General features: G+C 40.1%; 2 protein-coding genes across 11 annotated transcripts in view; one reads left to right on the top strand and one right to left on the bottom strand.

The window, feature by feature from the left end:
- KLHL31 (kelch like family member 31) overlaps positions 1-20,107 on the bottom strand; it is a 142,998-nt gene extending 122,891 nt beyond the window's left edge. For 4 of the 9 annotated variants that reach the window (XM_072832617.1, XM_072832616.1, XM_072832618.1 and 1 more), the window contains exons 1-3: positions 19,490-20,107; positions 18,472-19,244; positions 17,076-17,134 (exon numbers count right to left, since the gene is read on the bottom strand). Coding sequence is in view for 3 of the 9 variants with exons in the window: in XM_072832611.1 (XP_072688712.1) it covers positions 17,076-17,078 (3 nt within the window). In the remaining 6 variants the exon portion in view is untranslated. The remainder of the gene's footprint in view (positions 1-17,075; positions 17,135-18,471; positions 19,245-19,489) is intronic. The other 5 variants (XM_072832620.1, XM_072832619.1, XM_072832621.1 and 2 more) reach the window with 2 other exon arrangements.
- A 237-nt stretch (positions 20,108-20,344) lies between these two features.
- The window catches only part of LRRC1 (leucine rich repeat containing 1), a 129,736-nt gene continuing 122,167 nt past the window's right edge, over positions 20,345-27,913 (top strand). The window contains exon 1 of one of the 2 annotated variants that reach the window (XM_072832627.1): positions 20,345-20,606. In XM_072832627.1, the coding sequence (XP_072688728.1) occupies positions 20,448-20,606 (159 nt within the window). In that variant the 5' untranslated portion in view covers positions 20,345-20,447. Of the gene's footprint in view, positions 20,607-21,502; positions 21,682-27,913 lie in introns of those variants that run through there. The other variant, XM_072832630.1, reaches the window with a different exon arrangement.

The following is a 27,913-nucleotide window of genomic DNA, read 5'->3' as shown; positions in this document are numbered from 1 at the left end:
CAGTTAAGCATTTGACTCTTGGTTTTGGCTCAGCTCATGATCTCTCAGTTGTGGGCTCCAGCCCTGCACTGGGCTCCATGCCCAGTAAAATAAAATCTTTTCAAGTAAAAAAGCACCACCATAGTTATCTGGTATATGTATGTATGTATGTATGTATTTATTTATCAGTAAAAATCTCATAGAGCCTTCAGTGATTGCTCCAACCTCTACTAGTAGACCTCTAGATCTCCTTTGTGGTATGTCCATTGAGGATCTCCTAAATCCTGGTATGTCCCTTGAGGATCTCCTAAATTCTGGTCCTATGCTTTTGTACTCTCTTGTTTTGTATAGCGTATTTTCTGGAAACTTCCTAAGATAGGAAAGAAATTATTTCTGAGGCTCTGCATGTCAGACAATGTTTTTATTACATTTGAATACACTATATCCCTTGATGTTTGGAAAGCATTGCTCTGTTGTTAGGCATTGTTTAATTTTCAGTTTGTTGCAAGAGTTTAGAAATACAGTCAATTTTTGTATAATTGTTTTGAATTCTGTAACCCTGCTGAACTTGTTTATTAGTTCCAATAGTTTTTTAGTGGAATCTTCATGATTATCTCTATGTAAGATTATGTCATCTTTATGTCTTTTTTTTCCTATCTGGATGCTTTCTTGCCTAATTGTCCTCGCTAGAACTGGTGAATAGAAGTGGCAAGGATAGATGTCCTTATCTTGTTCCTGATCTTACAGGGATAGCATCCAGTTTTCTACCACTGTTTAATCATGAAAGGGTGTTGCAATTTGCAAATGTTTTTCTTGTGTTTATTGAGATGATTATGTGATTTTTTTTTTTTTTGTATGGATATGGTGTACTACATTAGTTGATTTTGGGGTACTAATTCCTGGGATTAATCCCAGTGGGACATGGTGTGTAATTCTTTTTATTTAAATGTATAATTTATTTCACATATACAATTATATATATACATTTTTTTGTTTCTATTTTATATGCCTTTTCATAAGTTTCTTAGCATTTTGTTGACAATTCTCATATCCATATTTAGAAGAGGTATTTGGTTGTAATTTTCTGTTGTTTTTGTTTGGTTTTGGTATCAGAGCAACACTGGTGTCAGAGATGCGTTGGAAAGTGATGTCCTTCTGAGAATATGGTCCTCTGACTAGGAACTGGGGGCACAGGGAGCTGGAATGTAGTTGCCATCACTATGAGCTGAGAAGGACGGAAAAGAGTAGGTCTTGGTTCAAATACCACAGACTCTTGTTTTTGTGAAGTTTTAGCAGATTTTCTTAAATAAATGTGTCTTCATTTGCCCTTTGCCCTTAGGATAATGTCCAGAGATTTTAAATAGTTGATTTTGAACATAATTTTGTTTTTGTTTTTGAGCACAAGTTTTGCTGAGCAGTAGGTCTGTGGAGTCTTTTATACTCTCACACATCAGAAACTAAAAGTAGAACTTTAATTACCTTTTCTTATCTCCTCTAAGGGTCTTTTAATTTAAAAAAAATTATCTTGGTTCCTCTATTTAATATAGGAGGAATCCCCAAAAGTGCCCTTTTATTGTTCATTCATATTTAAAACTGAGGTGTTGAAAAGCTGATTATTCTGTAGGGGGCAAAGGGCCCAAACAGGGAAACTAATGTGAATCAATTACAGAATTTATCTCTAGATTACTAGGTCAATTATGGTTTCAGAATAGAATATGAAAAGAAATTAAAAAATCAGAAATCTGGAGGAAGAGTGTACTAATTATCTCATCTTTCCTAAATGGAGCAAACCAACACTGAATTGGAAAAATCTAGCTCTTCTCCTCACCCTTGTCATTCTAACACTCTCCACACTTGAATAATTTCAATAACTATTTTTCTTTAATTTTAGAAAAACCTCTTGGGGAAAAAAATGCCTTTTGGGTAAAGAAACATTTTTTTTTTTTTACCTCTTTATTTTTTTTTTTTAATTTTTATTTATTTATGATAGTCACAGAGAGAGAAGGAGAGAGAGGCAGAGACAGGCAGAGGGAGAAGCAGGCTCCATGCACCGGGAGCCCGATGTGGGATTCGATCCCGGGTCTCCAGGATCACGCCCTAGGCCAAAGGCAGGCGCCAAACCGCTGCGCCACCCAGGGATCCCTTTTTTTTTTTTTTTTTTTTGGGTAAAGAAACATTTACCTAAGCTTCAGTCATTCCTGTAATTTAGGTTTAATTTAATTAAGAGAAAATCAGATTTAATTTTTTCTTAAAAAATCATATATAGCTTTATCCTCCCTTTATAAAATAAATTCTATTTATACGTGTTTATCTCTTTGACTAATTCTATTGCTTATATATCTACCAACCTCCTTTCTCTATATATGCATAGAGAGTTTATAACAATGTATACCAATTATTAATACTAGTTATTTCTGGGTAGTAAGGATATGGGGTGCTTTATTACTTTCCCCCTTTAATTTTTTGCATTGATTGACATTTTTAATAAGAAGTACATACCAATTTTTTTAAAAAAGTCAATACTATGCAAAAGCAAAACCCAGCCCATTAACAGAGCCAATCAATTAAACAATCAAGGCTGGGACTATGGTGAGGCCAGTGAGGAGCCTGGGATACAAAATTTGGGAAGGCACTCCCCTGCAGAATCATACAAATGCACCCTCAGCTCCCCACTGGCTTCACCATAGTAGTCCTGGACAGCCTTGCAAACAAAACAGGGAAGACTGGCAGATCAATGTACATGAAGAACAACATGTTTGGAATTCTAGGAGATGAGTAAATCATACTTTTCCTTTCTTATAAATGATTATTAAATATATTTTTAAAGCTATTTGCAGAAGTAATCATAGGCTTTACACTCCAGAAGTTAATTATCAGACACTTGGTAACTAACCAACACCTAGTCTTCTCATTCCTTCCTGTCCCTTGATTCAGTACTTGTGTGTGTCACAGGCTCTGACCGCAGGGCACTGAAGGGGGCGTGTTGCTGTCAGCTGCATCTCTTGCTTCATTTAGGAGTTTTCTGATCATCCTAGCTAAAACAACACAATGCTCTCCTTTGTCTTTCCAGCTTATTTTCCTGCTTTAATGTCTCCCTAGCAGTTGTCATATTTCAAATGTATTCATCCTTTCTGCATACAGTTTTATTTTGTATGTTGTGTGTTGATTGCCTGTCTTGCCTTATTAGTATATAGGCTCTGTGATGCTATCCTCATGGAAGCCTGATGGTGTACAAGAAGTTTCCATAGTATTTGCTGAAGAATGAATGAGTCCATTGTATACTCTTTGAACGACTGTGGACCTGATGGTATTGTGACAATATGAAAAATGCACAGTCTTACTCCCCACAGGGAGAGTACACATGGCAGCCTCCCTCCCTGCCTCTATTCCCAGAGACAGTCACTGGCCTTATATGCAATCATTACCTCCCAATCACATACATTTTGTTTTTACTCACCTTTTCCTTCTCATAGTCTCTTTTTAATTTCATCAACTCTTGTCCAATTAGCACAGGGAAATATTTCCCCCCCTTAAAAAAATCACTCAGACTGATAAGTATAGAAAGTGATAGTAGTAGTAATAAGACACTCAATGAAAAGAAAGTCCATTTTTTAAAAGAGATTTTATTTATTTATTCATGAGAGACACAGAGAGAGAGAGAGGCAGAGACACAGGCAGAGGGAGAAGCAGGCTCCCTGCAGGGAGCCTGACATGGGACTCGATCCCGGGTCTCCAGGATCATGTCCTGGGCCGAAGGCGGCGCTAAACCACTGAGCCACCCGTGCTGCCCAGAAAGTCATTTTTGAAGAGAAAACAATAGCATTATTAATTGTGGACATCTGTTAAGTGTTTGCTATATACCCGGACCTCTGCCAAGCAATTTAAATGCATTGCCTCATTTAATCAGTATAGATAAAGAAACCATGGTGGCAAGAAGTAACTTGTCTAGGTCACAGAGCCAGTAACTGGTGTGAACCCATGTTAGTTTGATTCTAGAGCCCAGGCCCTGCTGGGGTAACAAAGAAGTTGTGTTGTTCATTCCTAACATAACCCCCTCTGTAGGATTCTCCCTACATCTTCTTCCCACACTCATCCATAGTACAAGCAGTTGCTCTCTTCATGTTCCCGCAGTGCTCTACTCATACTACCTCCGCTGTGATCACATAAAATGTGGTGGGTCTGTGTCCGAAAGGCTCAGCTGGGTTCATTTTCACTCATTGTCAGTGTTATGAAGCACTTGTTTGCCTTATTCATTGCAGTTAGGGTTGTAATAAAAGCAGAAACTTTGGAGCTATTATCTAATCTATCTATCTATCTATCTATCTATCTATCTATCTATCTATCTATCTATCTATCATCTATCTATCTATCTAGAAGATAGGGAAAGTTCAAAACTCAGCATCTACCACTTATTGGCAGTATAAAGTTAGGCAAAGTATTTAACCCCTTAGAATATCAGGTTAGTCATGTGTGATGTGGGGATAATGAGGCCAGTGTTACAGTGTAATGAGAAGAACCTAAGATGTGTTTGTATGGTGCTTGGCATTGTGCCTACTAGAACAACACAGGTGCTTAGTGAGTACTCTTCATCTCAGTCCTGTACAACCTTCTGCCTACCTTGAATCTGACACTTCTGTTACACTTCATGTAGCATTTCAGCTATGTTATGTGTTACCTGTTTTGATTTGTATTAGTTATCTATTACTTTGCAACAAATTACCCTAAACTTAGCAGCTTAACACAATAAACGTTTACTATCTCAAAGTTTCTGTGTCAGTGATCTGGAAACAGCTTAGCTGGTGGTTCTGGTTCAGTCTCTCATGAGGTTGTAACCAAGATGTCAGTTAGACCTGCAGTCATTTCAAGGCTCAACTGGGAGAGAATTTGCTTCCAAACTCACTCCAGTGGCTATTTACATGCTTCAGGAGATTTGCTTCCAAGCTTACTCATGTGGACCGCTCCACAGAGCTCTCAGGGCATGGCAGCTGGCTTTCCCAAGAGGAAGCGATCCAAGAGAATGACAGAGAGCACCCAAGATGGAAGCCATACATAGCCTTCTTATAATCACTATTAGGAGTGATATCCAATGACTTTTGCTGTATTTTTCATTCATTACAAATATACTTGTATATACTCAAGAGGAAGGAATAATAGAAGATGAATATCAAGATGTGGAGATAATTAATTAGAGCCATATGAGAATTTGTCTACTATATAATTTAAATATTGTACAGAGCTAGCTTATGTGCCTGTTTCACTGATTTTATAGAAAAGTTTTAATAGAAAGTCCTGTGTTTACATAAGGCACTTATACACTTTGAAAACATATACATTGCTAAGCAGATAACTGGCCATACCAGTAATAAAGCTTCAACATACTCCACAACATAAAAATAATAACGATTATTATTTCTTTTCATAGTATTTTAAGTTTTCATGCTATCTGTACCTTTCATTTCCCACTCTATGCATAATTATCCTTTTCCCCTGAATTGGTTTGTTTCTTAAAAACCATTTCCCCTTTGGCTGTCTCCTTGGTACATTTTCCACTCCCCCCTCTTTGGTCTATAGATACATGCATGCACACACATACACACACACTAGCTTCCTTCCTCAGCAGCAAAGATCAGATAGGTAGTCATGGTGAAATATAAATATTACTCCCAGTCCCATATTTGGAGGGCAACTTGTTTTTTATTCCCAATTAAGTCATAGGTGTAGCTACCTCCCTGGAGTGAAATGTCCTGCCTTGGGATGATCTTGGCTTCTTTTCCCCCTTTCTCTTGGTGGCTGCTCTTAGTCATAGCATTGCCTAATTGTGCTGGCCTCCCAAGAGGGATTGACATGGGTCAATTTTGATTTTTGTTTTCTCAGGTTTAGAAGGATTATGTAAATACAAAGTTATGTATAAGTGACTTGTAAAACATACCAAAATATTAAATAAGTATTATAAATATTAAAACTTTATTGTATAAGTATTAAAACATGTCCTTTACATAAATATTATCTGCTTGGATATTAAAAAGGCAGATTCAACAATAATAGTTTGACATTTTTTCATTCTTCCATTTCTATAAATTACTATTTTATTAGAGATAGTGTTTAATTATTTGGATTGTCTATGACTGCCAATAAGTCTATTAAAATAAACAATTTCTGCTTTTGAAATATGCTTTCTAAGGAAAGTAGACAGAAATGAGCCAGATGAACTAAAGAAAGAAATATAAGAAGTCATGAACAGGTAAATATTGTGTGACAAATATATTTGATGATGATAGTTACATTAGGGAGGGGGAGAGAAAAACTGATAATGGAAAAACTGAGGTGTGCTCACTGTGAATCATGAAAGAGAAATGTTTATAAAAATGAAAACCTAATAGGATCATTTACTTATGATGGACTTTGTGCCATTTACTTTTATTAAAAAGTATACTAATGAGAACATTTTGAGGAAGAAGTATAATTGTAGTCCTTTTAGAGTTGTCAGAGACCTTATGTACTTTTTTTTTTATCCCATCTGCTCCAGTTAGGATGAGAAACAGGGACGAAAGAGGTAAACATTTTGATGTCCAACATTATTTTGTTGAAGAGTCAGGGCTGAGATTCATTGAATTCTTAATTCAGTAGCTTTTATTAATAATTGTACTTTATGATCTGGAAGAGAATTGATTTAAGCTTTCACTTATAAATGTGAAATTTCTCACTTTCTTCATTACTTAAGATATTTAAAAATCTGAAGTAAGTCTGTCAAATGAACTATAGTTATATTCTATGTGTATATGAATTCAATAGAGGGGTTTTAACAACAGATGAGACGAAGCAGAGAAAAGGATCAGAGCACTTGAAGACAAGGCAGTGGAATTTATCCAATCAGAAGAGCAAAAAGAAAAAGAATGAGGAGAGCTTAAATGACTCATGGGAAAACATCAATTTTCCCCATTATAAGGATCCCAGAAAAAGAAGAGAGAAAGGGGCAGGCAGAAAACTTATTTTAAGAAATAATAGCTAAAGAAAACTACTTGTTTCTAACTTGGCAAAGGAAATAGACATCCAATCCAGGAAACCCAGAGTACTTCAAACAAGATTAATCCAAAAATATCCACATCAAGACATATAATTTAGTTGTAAAAAGTTACAGATAAGAAAATATTCTTAAAAGTAGCATGGGATAAACAACCTGTTCTGTACAAAGGAATCTTCATAAGATGGCTATCGTCAGAATTTTCAGCAGAAACTTTATAGGCCAGAAGAAAGTGGCACAATATATTAAAAAAAAAAAAAAAAAAAAAACAAGTTGGAAAAAAATGGAAAGAAAAAAAATCTGGCAATCAGGAGTACTCTATCTAGCAACGTTGTCTTTCAAAAATGAAGGAGAGATAAAGAGTATAAAGAGTACTTCAGACAAGCAAAAGCTGACAGAGTACGTCACCATTAGACCAGCCTTAAAAGAAATGTTAAAAGTGCTTCTTTATACTGAAATGAAAGAGCACTGACCGGTAAGGAGAAAACATGTGAAAGTATAAATCTCACTGGTAATGATAAACATATAATTAAATTTAAAATACTCTAATATTGTAATGATAGTAGCCAATTACTTATAAATCTAGTGTGAAGGTTAAAATACAAAAGTATTAAAAATAACTATAATTACAATAATTTGTTAAGGGATATGCAAGATAAAAAGACTTGTATTTTGACACCAAACACAAAAAATGTGGGTAGTGGAGAGTAAAAATGTAAAGCTTTAGAATGTGTTTAAAATTAAGTTATCATCTAAAAACAGACTATTATGAATATAAGATGCTTTATGTAAGCTTCAAGATAAACCACAGAGCAAAATCCTATAGCAGTTACACAAAAGATAAAGAAAGAAATCTAAGCATATCACTACAGACAATAATCAATTCAGAAAGAAAGAGAACAAGAGGGAAGGAACAAAGGAATTACTAAACACCTAGAAAATAATTAACAAAATGGCAATAGTAAATCCGTATCTATCACCAATTACTTTAAATGTAAATGGACTAATTCTCTAATCAAAGGACATAAAGTGGCTGTACGAATAAGAAAACAAGACCCAACCATATGCTGCCTAAAAGAGACTCCCTTCAACTTCAAAGACACATGCAAACTGAAAACAAAAGGATGGAAAAACATATTTAATGCAAATGGAAACCAAAAAAAACAGAGATAGCTATATTTACATCAGACAATAAGACTTTAAGTCAAAGACTGTAATAAGAGACAAAGAAAGTCATTATATAATGATAAAGGGGTCAATCTCACATGATATAAGAGTTGTAAGTATTTATGAACCCAGCATAAGAGCACTAAATATGTAAAGCAAGTCTGAAGACAGATCTAGATAACATTCTGAAGAAAGAAATAGACAACAATAGTATAAATAGTTGGAGGACTTCAATACATTTAACAATGGATAAATTATCTGACAGACAATAAGAAAACTCTGGACTTAAACTACATGTTAGATCAGATCAACTTACAGACATTTACAGAACATTCCATCCAAGAGTAGCAGACTATACATTCTTCCCAAGTAAATAAGGAATATTCTCCAGTTGTGGTATGTTAAATAAAACAAGTATTAAGATTGAAATCAGGGGATCCCTGGGTGGCTCAGTGGTTTGGCGCCTGCCTTTGGCCCAGGGCGCGATCCTGGAGTCCCGGGATCGAGTCCCACGTCAGGCTCCCGGCATGGAGCCTGCTTCTCCCTCCTCCTGTGTCTCTGCCTCTCTCTCTCCCTCTCTCTCTCTATGTCTATCATAAATAAATAAATAAATCTAGAAAAAAAATCTTAAAAAAAAAAAAGAAGATTGAAATCATAGCAGCAACCTTTCTGACCACAATGGTATAAAACTAGAAATCAATTACAAAAAGAATACAAAAATTCATAAACGTGGAGATTAAACAACATGCTCCTCAACATATAATGAATGAAAGAAGAAATCAAAAGAAAATAAAAAATTACTTGAGGCAAATAAAAATGGAAGTACAATATGCAAAAACATAGGATCCAGCAGAAGCAGTTCTATGAAAGATGTTCATTATGATAAATAAAAGATCTCAAATAACTTAAATTATATTTCAAGGAACTAGAAAAAGAAGAACAAACAAAACCCCAAGTTAGTAGATGGAAGGAAATAATAAAGATCAGAGTAGAAATAAAAGATATAGAGACTAAAAATACAATAGAAAAGATTAATGAAACTAAGAGCTGGTTTTTAAAGAGATTGACTGAGAGAGTGTGTGTGTATGTGAGGAAGGAGGAGGGGCAGAGGGAGAGGGGGAGAAGGGAGAGAAGAAAGGAAGAGAAGCATAGTCCTTGCTGAGTGTGGAGCCTGCCATTCACAACCCCGAGATCATGACCTGAGCCAAAATCGAGAGTTGGATGCTTAACTGATTGAGCCACTGATGTGCTCCAAGAGCTGGCTTTTTGAAAAGAAACAACATAGAGAAATCTTTAGCTAGATTTACAAGGAAAAAAATGAGAGAATGGGGAAAGGACAATTTCTTCAAAGAATGGTGCTGGAAAAACTGGATAACAGCATGCAAAATGATGAAACTGAACCACTATCTTCTACAATACATAAAAATAAACTCAAAATGGATTAAAGATCTAAATGTAAGACATGAAGCCATAGAACTCCTAGAAAAAAAACACAAGTAATAACTTCTTTAACATTGACCTCAGTAGGGATCCCTGGGTGGCGCAGCGGTTTAGCACCTGCCTTTGGCCCAGGGCGCGATCCTGGAGACCCGGGATCGAGTCCCACGTCAGGCTCCCTGCATGGAGCCTGCTTCTCCCTCTGTCTGTGTCTCTGCCTCTCTCTCTCTCTCTCTCTTCCTCACTGTGTGCCTATCATAAATAAAGTAAAAAAAAAACAAAAAAAAACATTGGCCTCAGTAATATTTTTCTAGACATGTCTCCTGAAGCAAGGGAAACAAAAGCAAAAATAAACTATTGGGACTATACCAAAATGAAAGGCTTTTGCACAGTGAGGAAAACCATTAATAAGACGAATGGCAACCTACTGAATGGGAGAAGCTACTCATAAGTGATATATTCAATAAGGAATTAATATCTAAAATACATAAAGAACTTGTACAATTCAATAATAAAAAAGCAAACAATAAGATTAAAAAATGGGCAGAGGAACTGAAAAGACATTTTATTACAGAATACATCCAAATGGTCAACAGATATATGAAAAGATGTTCAACATCACTAATCATCAGGGAAATACAAATCAAAACCACAACGAGGTAACATTCGCACCTATTAGAATACAATTTTAGGGACACCTGGGTGGCTCAGCAGTTGGGTGCCTGCCTTCAGCTCAGGTCATGGTCCTGGGATCTGGGATCGAGTCCCACATCGAGCTCCCGGTAAGGAGTTTGCTTCTCCCTCTGTCTGTGTCTCTGCCTCTCTCTCTCTCTCTCTCTCTCTCTCTGTCTGCGTCTCTCATGAATAAATACATAAATCTTAAAAAAAAAAGAATACAATTTTATGGATCCAATTTTAACTGGAGAGACGTGACATCCTTTAGGTTTATTTTAGCTAAATGATCAATGTTTATTAATTGTGGTATTTGTATTGTCTAAAGGCACTGCTCAGTAGAAAGGGCACACTTCTGTTTGTTGATATTTTTTCTCTTATTTTCATAAAGCAGTTCTTGGCCTTTGATGAAAATTTAGTGCGCATATTGACTTAATTTATATTGTAAGAAATGCAACAATAAAATAAGGGTGATCTCGACAAGACTGATCTGTATGATCTTATAATATCCTATGTAAATCAACAAGGAAAACAAATGAGGCATCTGTGTTTATTTAAATAACTAAAAAATGCATTTTGATATATTGAGATGATGTATGTTGATAGTTCACTTGAATTGTCAAACATTATACAAATGTAAAGCATTGCCACAACCTGAGTAAAGACTGCTTGCAAGCCTCCTCTAGGCTTCATCCGTCAAGTTTTCAGTGTTACTGGTGAAAGAGGCTATGAAGCAGAGGCCAGGAAAAAGATGGATTCAGTGGCAGGTGCTTATTTTGATTGAGCTCCCCTGGTGTACTCTCATTCATGTTGAAATCCTTTCAGTCTCATTTCTACTAATCCACCATATTGCTTCTCCAAATAAAGTACTCACATGGTAGGCTTTCTCTTAAGCTGGTAACTGAGAAAAGAGTATTGACAAAGACTAATGCCTAATGCATAGTTTTCTGCAGTACAGAAAACTCTTTCCATTATATTAATCCACAGTCTTTTCAACAGCTTTTTGAGGGTAGCAGTTTTCATGTCTTTTGTGGAAATAAAGAAATGGATATTGGAGTTAATATGATTCACTTATGATCTAAGCCCTAGTAGTGGCAGATGCAAAAATTTGATGCAAAAATCATGAGTTCTTTAGACCACCCCACGTGACAGATTAGTGTTTGGCCAATTTCCACCAAGGCAAAATGTTGTTCAATATTTGACTCATCATTAGCACATTTATGAGGAGACTGAGAAAAATGGAAAAGCAAATGAAACTCGGGCTGCTCATTTGTAACTTCTCTGAATGGAGGAGTAGATTAAAATCTATATTGTAGGAAATTTTGGAATTTCCACATACTATTACAATCTGTGAATAAATAAATGAGTATAATTAATAAGAAGCAAGGAGTGTTGTTTTTCTTTCAGTAATGACTGAGTGGTTACTATCAGACTAAGCTTCCAATAGATAATAGTTATAATGCTTGACAAAATATTTTTAAAAACCTATCTGAAGATACTAGAGAGTGACCAAAAGTAAGCAGGAACTGAAAGGGACTGTATACTTGGAAGAAGGGAATAACACAGTGAGTTTTCTGTTTTTGTGGCTTTGACAAGCGTAGACATCATAGTACATAAAACCACTAAAATTTAAAGAATAACTTAAACAGGCAATGTTCATAGCAATCTGACTTGAAGTATTGTAGATGAGAGTTGGAGAGACCATGGCATCTAGGAAGTGACTTAGGGAAACTTCAGAAGGGATTGAGTGAAAGTAGAAGCTCCAAATTCTGCATATAAACTCCACCCATATCTCTGGCTGACCCCTTAACTATGCATGTGTAGCTCTGTTTGAAGCAGCACCATTAAGAATAAAATAACTGAATATAAAATTTCAGCTGCCATCCACCACAAAGAAAATAAGATGCTATAGGCCAAATATGTGTTCTGCCTCAAATTCACATTGTTGAAATGTAATTTCCAATGTGGAAATAAGGTCTCTGGAAGGTGATTAGGTCATATGAGTGGTGCCATCATGAAAGGGATTAATGTCCTTATTAAGGAAGCTCCAGAGAGCTTCCTCCTCCCACATCTTCTCACTATGTATGGAGACAGAGTGAGAAGAAAAACATCTATAAACCAGGAAGCAGGTCCTAACATAGTAGTGCATTGATAGTGGACTTCCAGCTTCCAGAACTATGAGAGAGAAATTTCTGATGTTTAGAGGTCACCCAGTGTATGGTATTTTTGCTATAGCAGCCCAAAGAGACTAAGATATAAGAGTTTGAAGTTTGATTTAATCTAAGCTGTGTGCTAAAACAAAATAAAAAATTAATGCTCTTTAAAGTAACATAACAGAATGCAGAAATTCTACCATTCATGATGTCCAGGATACAACTAAAAATTACTAGGCATGTTAAGAGATAGGAAAATGTGACCCACACTTAAAAGAAAAGGCATTCAATGGAGACTAATCATGAGATGACCCAGATGTTGGAATTAGTACACAAGGAGTTTAAAGCAGGGATTATAATTCTATTCAGTATATAAAGGAAATTATCTTAATGAATGAGCAAATAAATAGGTCAGCAGAAAAATATAAACGATATACATAGAAAAAGAATGAAATAGATATTCCAGAACTACAAAATACCCTACCTAAAGTTGTATTTCATATGAGCTTAATTGTAGGTTGTGATGACAGAAGAACCAGTAAGTTTGAAGCTAAATATATATTATCCAGTTTGAAAGCAGAATAAAACAATGGGGAGAAAAAGCAGAACCTCAAGTACATGTGGGCATCTACCAAAAACTTCATTTGTAAGATTGGAATATCAAAAAGAAAAAAATTAGGGATCCCTGGGTGGCGCAACAGTTTGGCGCCTGCCTTTGACCCAGGGCGTGATCCTGGAGACCCCGGATCAAATCCCACGTTGGGCTCCCGGTGCATGGAGCCTGCTTCTCCCTCTGCCTGTCTCTGCCTCTCTCTCTCTCTCTCCCTGTGTGACTATCATAAATAAATAAAAATTAAAAAAAAAAAAATTAGAAATTGGGCCAAAAAAAATTAAGGACTCAATGGTTGAAAATATCCTAAATTCGGTGAAAGTTCTAAGTTTATAGAGTCAAGAAATTTAGTAAACTCCCATTAGGATAAATATGGATATGCATAGTCAAATTGTTAAAATCCAAAGATAAAGAGAAAATCTTGAAAGCAAACATAAAAAATGACATATTACATATAACTTAGCATCAATTTGAAATATTGGTAACTTCTCATAAGAAACAATGAAAATCAGAAGAAAATGGTTAATTTTTAGAATGCTGAAGGAAAAAAAAACGATCAACCCAGAATTTTATTTACACTGAACATATTCTTAAAGAATTAGGGTGAAATAAAGATATTTCATAATAAAACTAAGAGAATCTTCTGTGAATAAACTTTCACCAAAGGTGAAAGAAACGAGGTCTCATATATGAATAAAGAACACTGGAAATAGTAAACATATGAGTAAATATAAGGACTATTTTTTCTTATTTCTTTAAAATAGTTATGATAATTGGGGTGCCTTGGTGGCTCAGTCAGTTAAGCATCTGCTTTTGGCTCAGGTCATGATCCCAGGGTCCTGAGATCAAGCCCCACATTGGGTTCTCTGCTTGGCGGGGAGCCTGTTTCTCCCCCTCTCTCTGCCTGCTGCTCTGCATGCTTGTGCTCTCTTTCTTTCTCAGTCTCTGTCAAATAAATAAATAAAATCTTAAAAGAATATATGATTATTTAAAAAATTATAAAACTCTGTTGTGGAGCTTATAACATATGTAAATATACAAATACAAATGATAACATAAAGGAGCACAGAGGTGGCAAATGGACCTAGATAATTGCAAGAGTCTTCTGTTTTACATGAATTGGTATATACATGGAAAACTGTGAAAATTTAAGGATGTATATTGTAATCCCTAGAGCAGCCACAACAGCTAGAAAGCCTATAGACAAAATGAAATTATTTATTTATTCAAAAGATGGTTAAAGGAAGAACAGATGATCAAAAATCAATGGCACAGAGAGAAAGAAAATAAAACATAGTAGACTTAAATCCAACCATAGCAAAACAGTTGATCTTTGAACAACATGGGTTTCAACTACGTGACTCCAGTTATATGTGGATTTTTTACAGTATAGTACTATCAATGTATTTTTTGTTCCTTATGATTTCCTTAATAGCATATTCTTTTCTCTAGCTTATTTTATTGTAAGAATACAGTATATAATACATATAGAAAATATGTGTTAATTGAATGTTTATCAGTAAGGCTTCTGGTCAACAGTAGGGTATTACTAGTTAAGTTTTTGGGGAGACAAAAGTTACACATGGATTTTTGACTGTGTGGGGGTTGGCACCCCCAACCCCTGCATTATTCAAGTGTCAACTTGTAATTGTATTAAATCTAAATGGGCTAAAGATTACAAGTAAAAAGCTAGGGATGGGGGGGAAATTAGAGGAACTATTAGAGTGGCAATTTTACTTCTGATCATATAGGTTGTTGAATTCTAAACTGATTTACCCATGAGATTGTGTAGGTTCTCATATTTATCATATGGTTTGGGTATCCTTCCCTTATATCGGGGATATATAATCTCTAGAAAATGTCCTTAAATTCAAATGTGAAGAAACAGAGGTTAGGGTCTGAATGCTTACTCTCTCAAGAGGCCTTTGGGATTCTACTGCAAATTTCTTCCTAGTATCCAGCATTCCATATAATAAGATTTAATTTGCCTATATAAATAACTTGGAGGGCCGCTCAAGTAACTTTTTACAGGACAAAGATTAGATATCCTAGATTAAGAAAAAAATAGTACAATAATTGTAATTATTCCCTTGATAACTACCTTTCTTTCAGTAAAACTGAAAGCTCTGTCTCATTCCTCTTTGTCTCCCCAGCAAATTAATCCAGGGCCTGGCACAACAGTGGGCATTAAATAAATAACACAACGTGATTCCTAGTCCTAGAAGTAATTTACAACTGCCTTTTAAATACATTTACCTGCATATTATTTACTAACTTTAAAAACTACTTTTATTAATGAATAATTTTATATAATAAAAAGTTTCCATTTTAAGTGTATAGTTTGATGTTCTTAATAAATGTATACACCCATGCAACCACCAACACAATCAAGATATTTGTATATGGGGGACAATGCTAGAAATTATATCAATAAGGAAAGCCTAAAAACTCTTCATGATAAAGAATTATTGGTCCTCTATTCTCCAATTCACAAGGTGTTTTCATTTTTTTTCTCTCTTACCAGACTAATTACCCCAAATTCTAGGCAGTACTGTATATAGGAAACCCTATAGACTCTATCAGAAAACTACCAGAATTGATAAATGAATTCAGTAAAGTTGTAGGATATAAAATCAATTTACAGAAATCTTTTGCATTCCTATACACTAACAATGAAGCAGCAGAAAGTGAAATTAAAAGGGTTGCATGGGTGGCTCAGTTGGTTATGCATCTCTTTTTTTATTTTATTTTATTTTATTTTATTTTATTTTATTTTATTTTATTTATTTATTTCAGAGAGAGACAGTGAGTGAGAGTATGACCAGGAAGAGTAGCAGACTCTCCACTGAGCAGGGACCCCCCCCCCCCCCCAACTTGATATGGGGCTCAATCTCAGGACTCCAGGATCATGACCTGAGCCCAAGGCAGATGCTTAGCCAAGTGAGCCACTCAGGTGCCCCTGCACCCAACTCTTGATCTCAGTTTAGGCCTTGATCTCAGGGTCATGAGTTCAAGCCTCACATTAGGCTCCAAAGGAAAAAAAAAAGTGAAATTAAGAAAACAATCCCATTTACAATTGCCCCCAAAACAATAAAATATCTAGGAATCAACTTAACCAAAGAGGTGAAAAACCTGTAATCTGAAAACTATAAAACACCAATGATGATATAAAGAATGGAAGAATTATGCTCAAGGATTGGAAGAACAAATATTGTTAAAATGTCTGTGCTACCCAAAGAAATCTACACATTTAATACAATTCCTATCAAAATACCAACAGCATTTTTTACAGAACTTGTGCAAACAATCCTACAATTTGTATGGAACCACAAAGACCTGGAATAGCAATAGCAATCTTGTGAAAGAAGAACAAGGCTGGAGGCATCACAATTCCAGATTTCAAGTTATATTACAAAGCAGTAGTAATTAAAAAGTATGGTATTGGCAGAAAAATAGACATATAGATCAACGGAACAGAAGAAAAAACCCAGGATTAAACCCATGATTATATGATCAATTACTCTTCAACAAAGGAGGAAAAAGACTCTTCAACAAATAGTATTAGGAAAACTGGTCAACCAGATGCAAAAGAATTAAACTGGACCACTTTCTTTCACCATATACAAAAATAAACTAAACATGGATTAAAGACTTAAATGTGAGACCTGAAACCATGAAAATCCTTGAAGACAGTACAGGGAGTAATCTCTCGAACATCAGCTGTATCAAAATTTTTTAGTCATGTCTTCTGAAGCAAGGGAAGCAAAAGCAAAAATAAACTATTGGGACTTTATCAAAATAGAAAGCTTCTGAACAGCAAAGGAAACAATCAACAAAACTAAAAAGCAACCTACAGAATTTGATATTTGCAGATGACATATCTAATAAGAGTTGTGTATACAAAATATATAAAGAACTGATACAACTCAACACCCCCCAAAACAATCCAGTTTAAAAAGTGGGCAAAAGACAAACATTTCTTCAAAGAAGACATACAGATGGCCAACAGACACATGAAAAGATGTTCATCACTTACCATCAGGGAAATGCAAATCAAAACTACAACGAGTTATCACCCCACACCTCTCAGAATGGCTAAAATAAAAAACACAAGAAACAACAAATGTTGGTGAGGATACGGAGAAAAAGGAAGCTTCTTGCACTTTTAGTGGGGTGCAACCACTGTGAAAAACAGTATGGAGTTTCCTCAAAAAGTTAAAAATATAACTACCCTATGATTCAGGAATTGTGCTACTAGGTATTTACCCCCACAAAATACAAAAGCACTCTATGTTTATTGCAGCATTATTTACAACAGCCAAACTATGGAAACAGCCCAAGTGTCCATCAATACTGAAATGAATAAATAAGATGTGATATATATACCATGGAATATTATTCAGTCATTAAAAAAGAATGAAATTTGCAACAACATGGATAGAGATAGACAGTATAAGGCTAAGTGAAATAAGCCAGAGAAAGGCAAATACCAGATGATTTCAATCATCTGTGGAATTTAAGAAACAAAACAAATGAGCAAAGGGGAAAAAAAAAAAAGAGAGAGAGAGAGAGACAAACCAAGAAACAAACTCTTTCCTATAGAGAACGAACTGATGGTTACCAGAGGGGAGGTGGGTGGGGGGATGGAGATTACAGAATACACTTATAATGATGAAAAAAATTAAAATGAATGAAAAAAATTAGCTTAAACCAAAAACAAACCAAGAGGCAGGCCTAACAATAGCATCTTCTGATAGCCTCCAAACTGGAGAATTTCAAAGCAGATTATCTGTGTTATAGTCAGTGGATAAAAAAAAAAGAAGAAAAAAGTAGATCCTCGGCAACAAAGAAATAATTCTGCTACTGATTCTGCAGTTAACAGAAGTTTACCAATCATTTAACGTGCATGTGGCTCTGTGGTTGCTGCAGGGATCTAGTAGTGAGACAGCACTTATTGTCCAAGAGGTCACAATCTCCTGTGACCTCTTGAATGACGGTGATACAAAAATAATCATAATGCAAATGTGTCATAGACACATGGGGATTACTAATTAAGGTTTACATTTTTTTAAAAGATTTTTAAATTTTTATTTATTCATGAGAGACACACAGAGAGAGGCAGAGACCTAGGCAGAGGGAGAAGCAGGTTCCCTGTGGGGAGACTGATGCGGGATTTGATCCCTAGACTCCGGGATCACTCCTTGAGTGGAAGGCAGATGCTCAACTGCTGAGCCACCCAGGTGTCCTGAGGTTTGATTTTTTTTTTTTTTTAAGAGACCAGCCATATCTTTAAAACATATTTGGTGTTTATTAAAATAATAACCTAGTGTGATAATCTATGGAAGTCAAGATTAGGATGAAGGAGCCAGGCCTTCTTTATTTTTGTTGTTTTTTCAAAGCAGTTAGAAAACTTGCAAAGATAAGTTTCTCACTTGCTTATCGCTCCAGACTCAGTCTCTCAGTCAGGAACCACAGTTTTCCACTAAAACTGGCACAAAATGGGTTTCTGGAATGTGAGAATGATGGAAGAGTGGCTAAAGTTCAAAGTCGAGGTAGCCTTCCTCCCCTGAGAATAAAGAAATCACACCAGGACAAACAAAAGAGAGAGAGAAGTGGGTATGGCAATAGAGTTTAGGGATTGATTGGAGTTAGAAAGTTAAGTTGATAATTCTGGGCTCAAAACCAAAGTGGTACTCAGATCCATCCTCACTGATTGGGAAGAAAGAAGCCCTCGTCCTAGAGCTGGCAATGACGAAGTGTCCTCCCCACTAACCCCCTGGGAAAGTGTCCTGTGCACAGTTGGAACTGTGAGTCTGTGTAGACATGTATGTCTCCTATAAACTAGTTTCAGACCCCAAATCCCCTTGGTCACTGGGCATGCTCAGCTTTGTCTTCCGCAGAAAAGTGGATTTGGGGCGGGGGGGGGGGGTAGGCTCCAGATTTTAGCTTTGGCAACGTGGGGCCGGACAGGCTGGTGGTGTCTGGCAGGAGGCCCCAGGTGGAATCTTGAAAGAGGCCACAGGTGTGAGGACTAGGGGGCAGCTGGGAGGAGCGTCAGAGTAGGACCCCAAGGACAATCAATCCATCAACGTGACCGATTTTGATCTGGTCCGCAGCCCTTTGTAAAGGAGCCAGTTGGTTCTCTGGAGACAGGGAGAAGAGAAGTTCAGGGTTCTGGTCCTAGTCCGTGGGAATGAATCTGGGGCTAGGGAATGAATGGTCGTTAGTATTCAGCAGTACGCCTCCCGAGTCCCCCCCTGCAACTCCCTTCTTGGGCTGCAGTCTCCCTCCCTTTGCAAGACACCGGGTGTAGGCGCAGAAACGCTCGCGCTGGACGGAGGCTGCTCACCGGGCAGCCCCCACCTCCCCCACTCTCCCCCCTCCTCACTGGCCCAAATTAGTCGCCAGGGGCCAACATCTGGCCGCGCTCGAACAGGCTCCGAAACTCACCTTGGCTACCTCGTTCTTTGCGTTTGGACTCCTGATGGGGTGCATCCACGCCTCTGAGAATCTTACAGACTCTCCGACTCCCAGGCTTCTGGGGGTGGCGGGCGAGGGACTTCCTAGTGCTCTGTGTGCCAACAATGATTCCCGAAGACGTGCGCCCAGGTTGCACGGCCCGCAGGCGGTGCTCGCCGACCCGAGGGCACGGCCGGGGCCCCGGCGCTCACCTGTGGGGCGGAGGGCAGCCGCAGCCCCTGGAGACCGCCCCGAGCCCCGCAGCTCCCGGCGCCCGCGGCGCGCAAGGTACGCTTCGGGGCGGGCCGGCCTGACCCCGGAAGAGAAAGTTGTTTTGGGGAAGGGGAGCGAGGAGACGAGAGAGGGAGTGAAGTCACTAAAACCCAAAGTTGCTCTGCTCCCCTCAGGCCGCCTCTGCTCTGCCCCGTCCGTACCCCAAGCCCCATTGGGGTCAGGCTTCCTCGGAGCGCCGGACCCTGCCCCTGCCGCGCCCCGCCGCCGCCGCCCCGAGTCCCGGCCGGAGGAGGGGGACCGGGAGCGCCCGGGCCGCAGGTTACGACCCTCCCGGGCTGCAGGTCTCCAGGAAAACCCGGAGCGGAGCATCCCCGGGCCGGGAAACGCCCTCGCGCGCGCCCACTGGCGCGCATGCTCAGTCGCGCCGCGGCGGCCGCGAGTAGGAAGCTCGGCGCGGCAGCAGCGGCCGCGGCGGCGCGACTGGAGGGCGGGAGGGGACGTCCCGGCCGGCGGGCGGGGGCGCTGGGACTCTGCCGGGGCTCCCGCCGGAGCTTCCTGCGAGCGTTTGGGACCGTGAACCCCGGCGCGAGGAGCTGGCGAGCACCGGAGCCGGCGAGCGCGGAGTGGGCAGCGGGCGGAGCGCAGCCGCCGGGCGGAGCGGGCTCAGAGCCCGGGTCTCCGCGGCTCGGCTCGGGACCCGGCGGCGGGGGCGGCGATGTTCCACTGCATCCCCCTGTGGCGGTGCAACCGTCATGTGGAGACCATCGACAAGCGCCACTGCTCGCTGGTCTACGTCCCCGAGGAGATCTACCGCTACGCCCGCAGCTTGGAGGAGCTGCTGCTGGACGCCAACCAGCTCCGCGAGCTGCCCGAGGTGAGTGGCCGGCCTCACCTGCGCGCGGTGCCCGGGAGGACCGGGACGAGCCCGGCCGGCCCTGCCCCGCTCCCCTCTCTCGCCGTCTCCGCCCTTCCCCACTCTCCCCCTCCTCCCCCACCTCCAGATGCGGTGAGGCAGGTCCCGCAGAACCACCACTACCTGTATTCACCTGTTTCTTCCCCCCTGACCCACCCCTCCCCCCCCCCCCCCACCGCCCGCAATTAAAGTTCCTTGTCATTTTGTACAAAGTGAGCGACTTGCTGTTTTCCAAGCAGTCACCAGGGCTTGTGCGACTAGGGGAACGTTCTGGGCTTGGTAAGTAGTTTGGACACACGTCTAAGTACCGACAACTGGTACTTGAACCCAGGCAGGTGAGGAGCCAGGTGGCTCGAGCTGTTCCCAGGTGAAAGGACGGAGAGCGTGGCATCCGCTCCCTGGGCAGGTTTCCTTGCGGTGCGTTCCCGGGCCCCTGGCCGGGGCGGAGGAGGTGGGCTGCGCTCGGGAGAGCCGCAGTATCTCGGCATCTTCCGAGGAATGTGCCCTGGGCCTTATCGCTGGTGGGCAGTGCTTGGAAGTGCTGTAGCTTGGCCGGCCGGCCTTGGCCCCGGGACCTGTGGAGAACTGAGGGTGGGGTGGGGTGGGGTGGGGGTGGGTGGGCAGGAGGAGATCGGGCTAGGCGGAGAGCTATGCCGTGGGAGCTGTGCGCAGGTGCCCAGGTGCCCGCTGCTGGGACCCGGCCTGCGTGGACCTGTTGCGTGGAAGGAGTCGCTGTGAACGTCAGCAGAGGCTGTGCCTGGCGGGCCAGTCTTGCAGGCGCTTCTCTCCGAGTGGGTACATCCAGCCTGCTGACTTCTGCCCCTGCAGTGATGCGTTACCTCTTCAGAGTTGTTTACGTGAATTAATCAGTGGGCTGAGGCCGAACTTAGGCACCGCATGCTGATTGAGCTTTAATGGAGGGTCTGCGGCTGCGAACTTTTAACCTTCGAGTTGGCCTCGGGAATTTAGCTTGAGTAACCCTCAAGGAATCACAAATCTCAGGGTGTGCAGGAAGTCGGTGTGCAGTAATCCAAAGGTGTGCAGGAAGTAGGGAGACTAGACTGCTGGGAGTTAGGGGGAGGACCCGAGGCTTGGAGCGCTGGAACTCGAGTATCTTTCTTGTCCTTCAGTTAACACAAGGCCAAGACACCGTCGCAGAAACACTCGCTAGTCAACGTTCTGGTTTGTTAAAATGGTCTGATAGGTCTTCAGTGCCGACCGAGTGTTTTAAAAAGCATAACAGTGTTTTTTTTTTTTTTTTTAATATTTCAAGTGTTATTCTTCTTGGATTAACTTTCCTTGGTTCATGTGGAATTGGATGGTTTGCTCTGTGTAATCATGGAGATTATCCTCACTAGGATCTTTGCAAAGCCCCCCAGGCTTTATTTAGCTTAGGAGCCGAAAAGCCATCCAATTCCCTCAGGCATTTATTATTTTGCAGGCATTTTCAAACACACGGCTTTGTCTGGCCTTTAGCTTCCTTAAATTTGACTTGAAAGTCATAAGCTCCCTTACTGCCTTAAGTTGTAAATAAGTTTTAGGCATTGCTCTTGCCAGAAAGACAGAATATGTTATTTAATACTTTTCGAGTGTGTCAGAATGAAGTTATAAAGGTTGACTGAAAAGCTGCTTAGCTAGAAATGTTTCAGTGTCCTTTTTGGTATTTTTGTTTGTTTGTTTATTTTTGTAGAACTGGAAGATTTCCTTTGACTGGATTGGCTTTTCACTCCCTTCTGCAAAGTTTGTGGGTTTTCCTGTAATGTTGGGGAATTCAGCTTCGTAAGGGGAAATTATGGGTTTTGGAAGTGTTAGGTATTCTTACTGATCCTAACTGGAAACTTCTCAGAAGCCCAAAATAGTCTGATAGCACTCTGTAGATGCAGTAAACAAACAAGCTTTTCAGAGGCTAACAGTGGTCTTGCTTATGGGTAATTATTGCTCTTACAGCTCTGAAATTAGTTTTATAGTTTCTAGGTTAAAACCTGTTTCTTCATGACTTACTGTGTCTGGGCGCCTGGATGTGTATAAGCCAGACACGAACAGATATTTCATTCAGAGTTACAGTCTTTCCTTGGGCTGTTGTTTTGCCTTTGAGATCTGTATTACTCATTAGCGCTGCTCACTGCTACCCCTGCCCCCTCCTCCAACCTCTGTCTCTCTACTTGCCCCATCACCAGGGGGCCTCTTTTGCTGACAGACCTAGATTCTTGTGGTGGTGGTCATGCTGGCTATCTGTTCTCTTTTCTGTAATTTGTTTGGAAGCACAAACCAGGGGGGAAGATGCACCCCCTTCTCCAACAGCAAAGACAGACCCACTGTCTAGGCTTCAGGATAATGAAAAGCGTCTCTCCACTGAAAAGTTTGTAACCTCGGGTTTGCTTGAGTCCCCTGTTTTGCAGATTGAAACTCGGAACTGAAGTTGACTTTTTCAAGGCTGTCCAGCTGGTTAGATGCAGAGTCACTGGTTGACCCCCTGGTCAGCAGTTTTGGACACCTAGTAGGAATGTGGCCTATTAAGCTTCTCACACCCATTAAAACATCAGTTATTTGGCCCCTCTTGTTTTACTAATGTCATTAAGCCTGGCCTCTGTCAAACATTTATTGATCCTTCATCATTTGTCGTTGCTGGGAATATAGAGATTAGAGAAGGTATGATTCTTATGAGCTACTCACAGCTTTGTAGGGAAACAGATGACTTTAATACAGATGTGGTGGGTATGGGATGGAGGGGGCATTGCAGTTAGCTTGGTAGCTACTTACCCAAGTTAACCTTTTGCTGAACCTGCATTCCCATCTCTTCAGTAGTGGGTCCGCCTTGTGATTAGCCTCTCAGGGCTGTTGTTCCACAGGGAGGGCTTGGAACAGTCATCATTAGCCTGACCACAGATAGATAATAGTCTCACCATCCCATTTCCGTCCACCTTTTCCTTCCCACTTCCTCCTGGCTCGATCCCTTGTCATATGTATTAACAGACAGTCTGACTCTAACCTCCTTGAGATGCTGGCATGTTTTTGCTCATCCTTATGAGTGAGCACAGAGTTGGGCACCCAGGTCCTGCTCAGTAAACTGCTTTATCTGTCAAATGAATTTAGCCCTGTCTGCTACAAATCTTCCTTCTCTGCTTCTTTCTCTTACCTTAAGCATATCGCTGCTCTGACATCTCTCCTTTTCTAATGTAGTCAGAGAATATTCAAGTTGGGAGTGATTTTTTTTTTTTTCCAGGACTATCTAGCTGATTAGATGCACAGTGTCTGGTGGCTTCAAGTTGGAAACCACTTCAGAAGTTAAAGGTCACTGATAGGGTGAAGTTGTTTTGTCTTCTCCAAGGTCCTATGCCCCACTCTGTACTTCCTCAGTTTTCCCAAGATGCATGGATTGTCGAATACCTTCATGTATGTGTGTTTTACTGTGATCTCTCTGGCTCCAATACAGAGCTTAGTCTAATAGGCGGCAGTTATTTTGAATGAATGCTGTTGAGCCCAGACAGCTTATAAAACTGAGTTTCATCTTGTCACCTACTCTTAATTGGAGTTCAGTTGACCTTTTGATGACTGCCAGATGACATTATCTCAAATATCTACCCCCTCCCATTATTCTTTCTCATATCCTGCTTATTTTTTTCCCCTACCCCTAGAGCACTATTACTAACTGTAGACCATATACTTGCTTACTGTTCTTTGTCTCCCCAGCTAGAACATCAGCTCCACGAGGGCAGGGATGTTTTTGTTCATGGCTGAACCTAGAACAGTATCTGGTATATAGTGGGCACTCAGCATGCTTATCGCATGAATGATCTTCCCATGTAATGTCATGGCTAGGCTGCCCCTGTTTCTTAGCCATTGTGATCCCCCTTCCTACAGTCTCATATCTACTGTACACCAATCTATTGAAACTAGTCATGGCATAAAGTAAATTCAGTAGTCTTGATCATACAGTCTTTGTTCTCCATCTCTTCTGGGCACCTTTGTCTTCTCTTTTTGAAATAACTTTTATGCATTGTAAACATAATTTCTCATTATGATTTCAACATCTCCAATTGTTATCTGGTAAGAGGATATCCATTCCCACTTGGAATAAGTCCCTTTTGTCTTAAACTTTCCACGTTACAATTTAGGTCTGTCTCCTGCAGTTCCATTTCTGACGGAACTTTCTTCCTACACAAGTCCTTGGACCAAGGCTCTTTGGGCTTGTCTTGAAGGAGCAGAAACCAGGGGTGCTGCAGTCACATAGCTCAAATGCTGCTTCATCACTTGGATGCTTTCTTCAAGACTTGGTTTCCTCACTTGCTATTTTAGAACCCACTTTTTAGGGTTTTTCTGAGGACTATAGGGATAATGCATGCAAAGTGCTTATACTCGGATATGAAATGTCTAAGATCTTTGTAGATACTGTGGCAAGACACTTAAAAAAATAAAACCATGTTTCTTAACCTAGAATTGGAAGACATTTTCCTGGAAGTTTGTAAATTATTTTTTTAAAGCAGGAATTAAAATTTTAACGTTCTTTTCAATAATAATTTTTTAAAAATCCTAGATTCCATATATCTAGATCAAGTCACAAATGAGTAGTGCCATAAGGTTTTAGTAGTGCCATAATCTGTGTTTGAGCACTCCCTTACTTGTCTTTAGCTAAGGGAGAAAGAACAGATGTGGGCTTATTGCAGAAATCATGTGTTTAGGTCAGATGATAGCTGGGAGTTACATGAACAAAGATTTCATGGGCATTTGTTAGAGAAGAGTGATGGGTAGCTGAAGGGGTCACAGAGCCCTTGGTGGTGAAGGCAGGCAGAATTGTGAGGAACCTGCTCCGAGGTAGTGCTGTACTGTTGTGCGCAGCCATGCGATGACTGTAAAATTGTCATCTGTCATGTTACATTAATGTTGAGTTCTTTTTTATTGGTTTTTGTCAGATTTTTAAATTTGTTCACCTTATAGTTTTATAAGAGCTAAAGCTCAAGGAGGACATACCTAGTTCTGTGTTAATACATACTTATATAACATCGTAATAAAAATAACTTAAATCAAACCTTAAGAGGAAGGGAGCCCAAGAGAGGGGTTTCCCCTTAAAGTGATGATCCATGCATCTGTCAAGGTTAAGGAAATGGTTCTTATTTTTCAGATATTCTGTTATACAGTTTAGCACTTGTTTGTGATTCTCTTGCTCTCTCTCTTTTTTTAAAATAAAATATTTAATTTATTTATTTGACAGAGTGCCAGAGAGCACAAGCAGTGGGGAGAGGCAGAGGGAGATGGAAGGAGAAGCAGATTCCCCGGTGACCAGGGAGCCCAGTGTGGGGCTCGATCCCAGGGCCTGAGATCCTGACCTGAGCTGGAGGCAGACACTTAACCGACTGAGCCACCCAGGCACCCAGTTGTTTGTGATTCTCTTATGTGTTCTCCAGCTCCCTTTCTCCCTACTTCTTTCCTGCCTGCAGTTCCCCCTCTCCCTTTACAGGTAAAGAAACTGAGACCTAGAGAAATTGTAATTTGCCTTGGGTTAGTGGAGGGTTAGGATCTCTCTGATTAAGAAACATTGAGTGAGTACCTGGTACCTATTAAGTATGTTAGCCACCACTTAGGTTTTACTGACCTCCAGACATAGTATTAGGTACTTTCCATAAGTTATTTCTCTTAAGTTGAATAACAACACACGTTAGCCATTATAATTTCAGTTTTGCAAATGCAAGAATTGAGACTTAAATTTAAGAAAATTATTTAAGACTCTCATTTAGGGGGTGTGTTTGAGTGGCTCAGTTGGTTTAGCGTCTGCCTTTGGCTCAGGTCATGATCCTGGGGTCCTGGGATTGAGCCCAGTGTTGGGCTCCCTGCTCAGCAGGGAGTCTGCTTCTCATTCTGCTTCTCACTCCACTTATGTGTGCTCGCTCTCTCTCAAATAAATACAATCTTAAAAAAAAAAAAATCTTGTTTAGGGAAGTTGGTTAAGGTCAGTTCTGGAGCTGGCATTTGATTCCAGCTCCATGTGTGCATTTACCACCTGAAAGCCCACCTGGGAGCAAGGAGGCACTGTCAGTGCTTAGGAGGGAGCCTGTGCAGAAAGCTCTCGGCAGCCTGGAGCAGTCTCACATTCCCTGAGGAGCTGAGGGAAGGCTTTGGAGGTGGTGACATTCACACTAGACTGGAAGGAAGGAAGATGTGTGTCACATGTTGAGAAACTAGTCCTTTCTGGGTGGCTAGAATGTAGGGGGCCTGAGTGATAAGGAGTGACTAGAGAGGGGCCTGGGGCCAGATCAGGAGAGGCTCTTGACAGTTTCTCCTCTCCAAGGAGGTATCCTTTGTCCTGTAGGGAGAAGAGGCCTGTGGATGGTGTGTAAGCAGAAATCTTTGTTTTAGAAAGATGATTCCGGGAGAGTATAGAGTCAGGGGCACTAGCCAGGAGCCCATTGGGTGGTCTAGGCCAAAGAAAATGATACACACCTGTGGGGATGACCAAGGGAGACGGCTTTGTCAAAGACATTCACACTGGGCATTTTCTACCCTTGGATCCAGTGCTCTTTCTGCTGTGCCACTTTCCATGGTGCGCTGTGTGAGGCACTTCATTAATACTTGTGAAACACTAAGTAAAAAGCATTTACTCATCCACATTTTCTTTGATTGTGGCATGTGTCTGCATTCAGCTTGTGAATTGCTTGGTAAGATATGGCAAGCATCATACGGAGGCACCGGCTTGGGGGAAAGAATAGCCAGATGTGCTATGGATGTCAAGAGTTCATTATTTTTGGGTTTCGGATAAATGTGGTCATCAAGTTTATAAAAATGTAACATTGGCAGCCCTCTGGGTTCTGTTTTTCTGAGTAATATAAAGGCATCATATGTGTGTCCTATACCATGGATATTAATTTCATCATCATCTGTTGATGCTTCAAAAGACTGACACTTGGAGAATTTTTATTATTCTAGAGTTACTTGGAAGTTACATGTCTTTTTAGAAAAAATACCTCAAGTTTTTGAGGGGAAGTAAAAATTCATTTAATAAAACTTCTGGAATTGACAAAGTTGAGGCATGCTGGTAAAAGAGCAAAATAAGCTTGTTTCCACAGTTCCTCCTCCCCTCTTCCGTTGAAAAGGGGGGGGGGGGCAACTCATCCCTTCCTCACAGCTGCCCAGTGCATTATTCTCTCTGCCAGAATTTGTAATTTCTCTACTGCAATAAGTAGGTACTTGGGATTTCCTTAAAAAGGACTCTATACCACAAACTTGACATTCTGGGGGTAAAGCTTGGTTGATATTTATACAAGAGGGTTAGAAAT

This window comes from Canis lupus, chromosome 7 (assembly GCF_048164855.1).
Source record: "Canis lupus baileyi chromosome 7, mCanLup2.hap1, whole genome shotgun sequence".
Taxonomy (NCBI): domain Eukaryota; kingdom Metazoa; phylum Chordata; class Mammalia; order Carnivora; family Canidae; genus Canis; species Canis lupus.
This window is presented reverse-complemented; position numbering and strand designations above follow the sequence as displayed.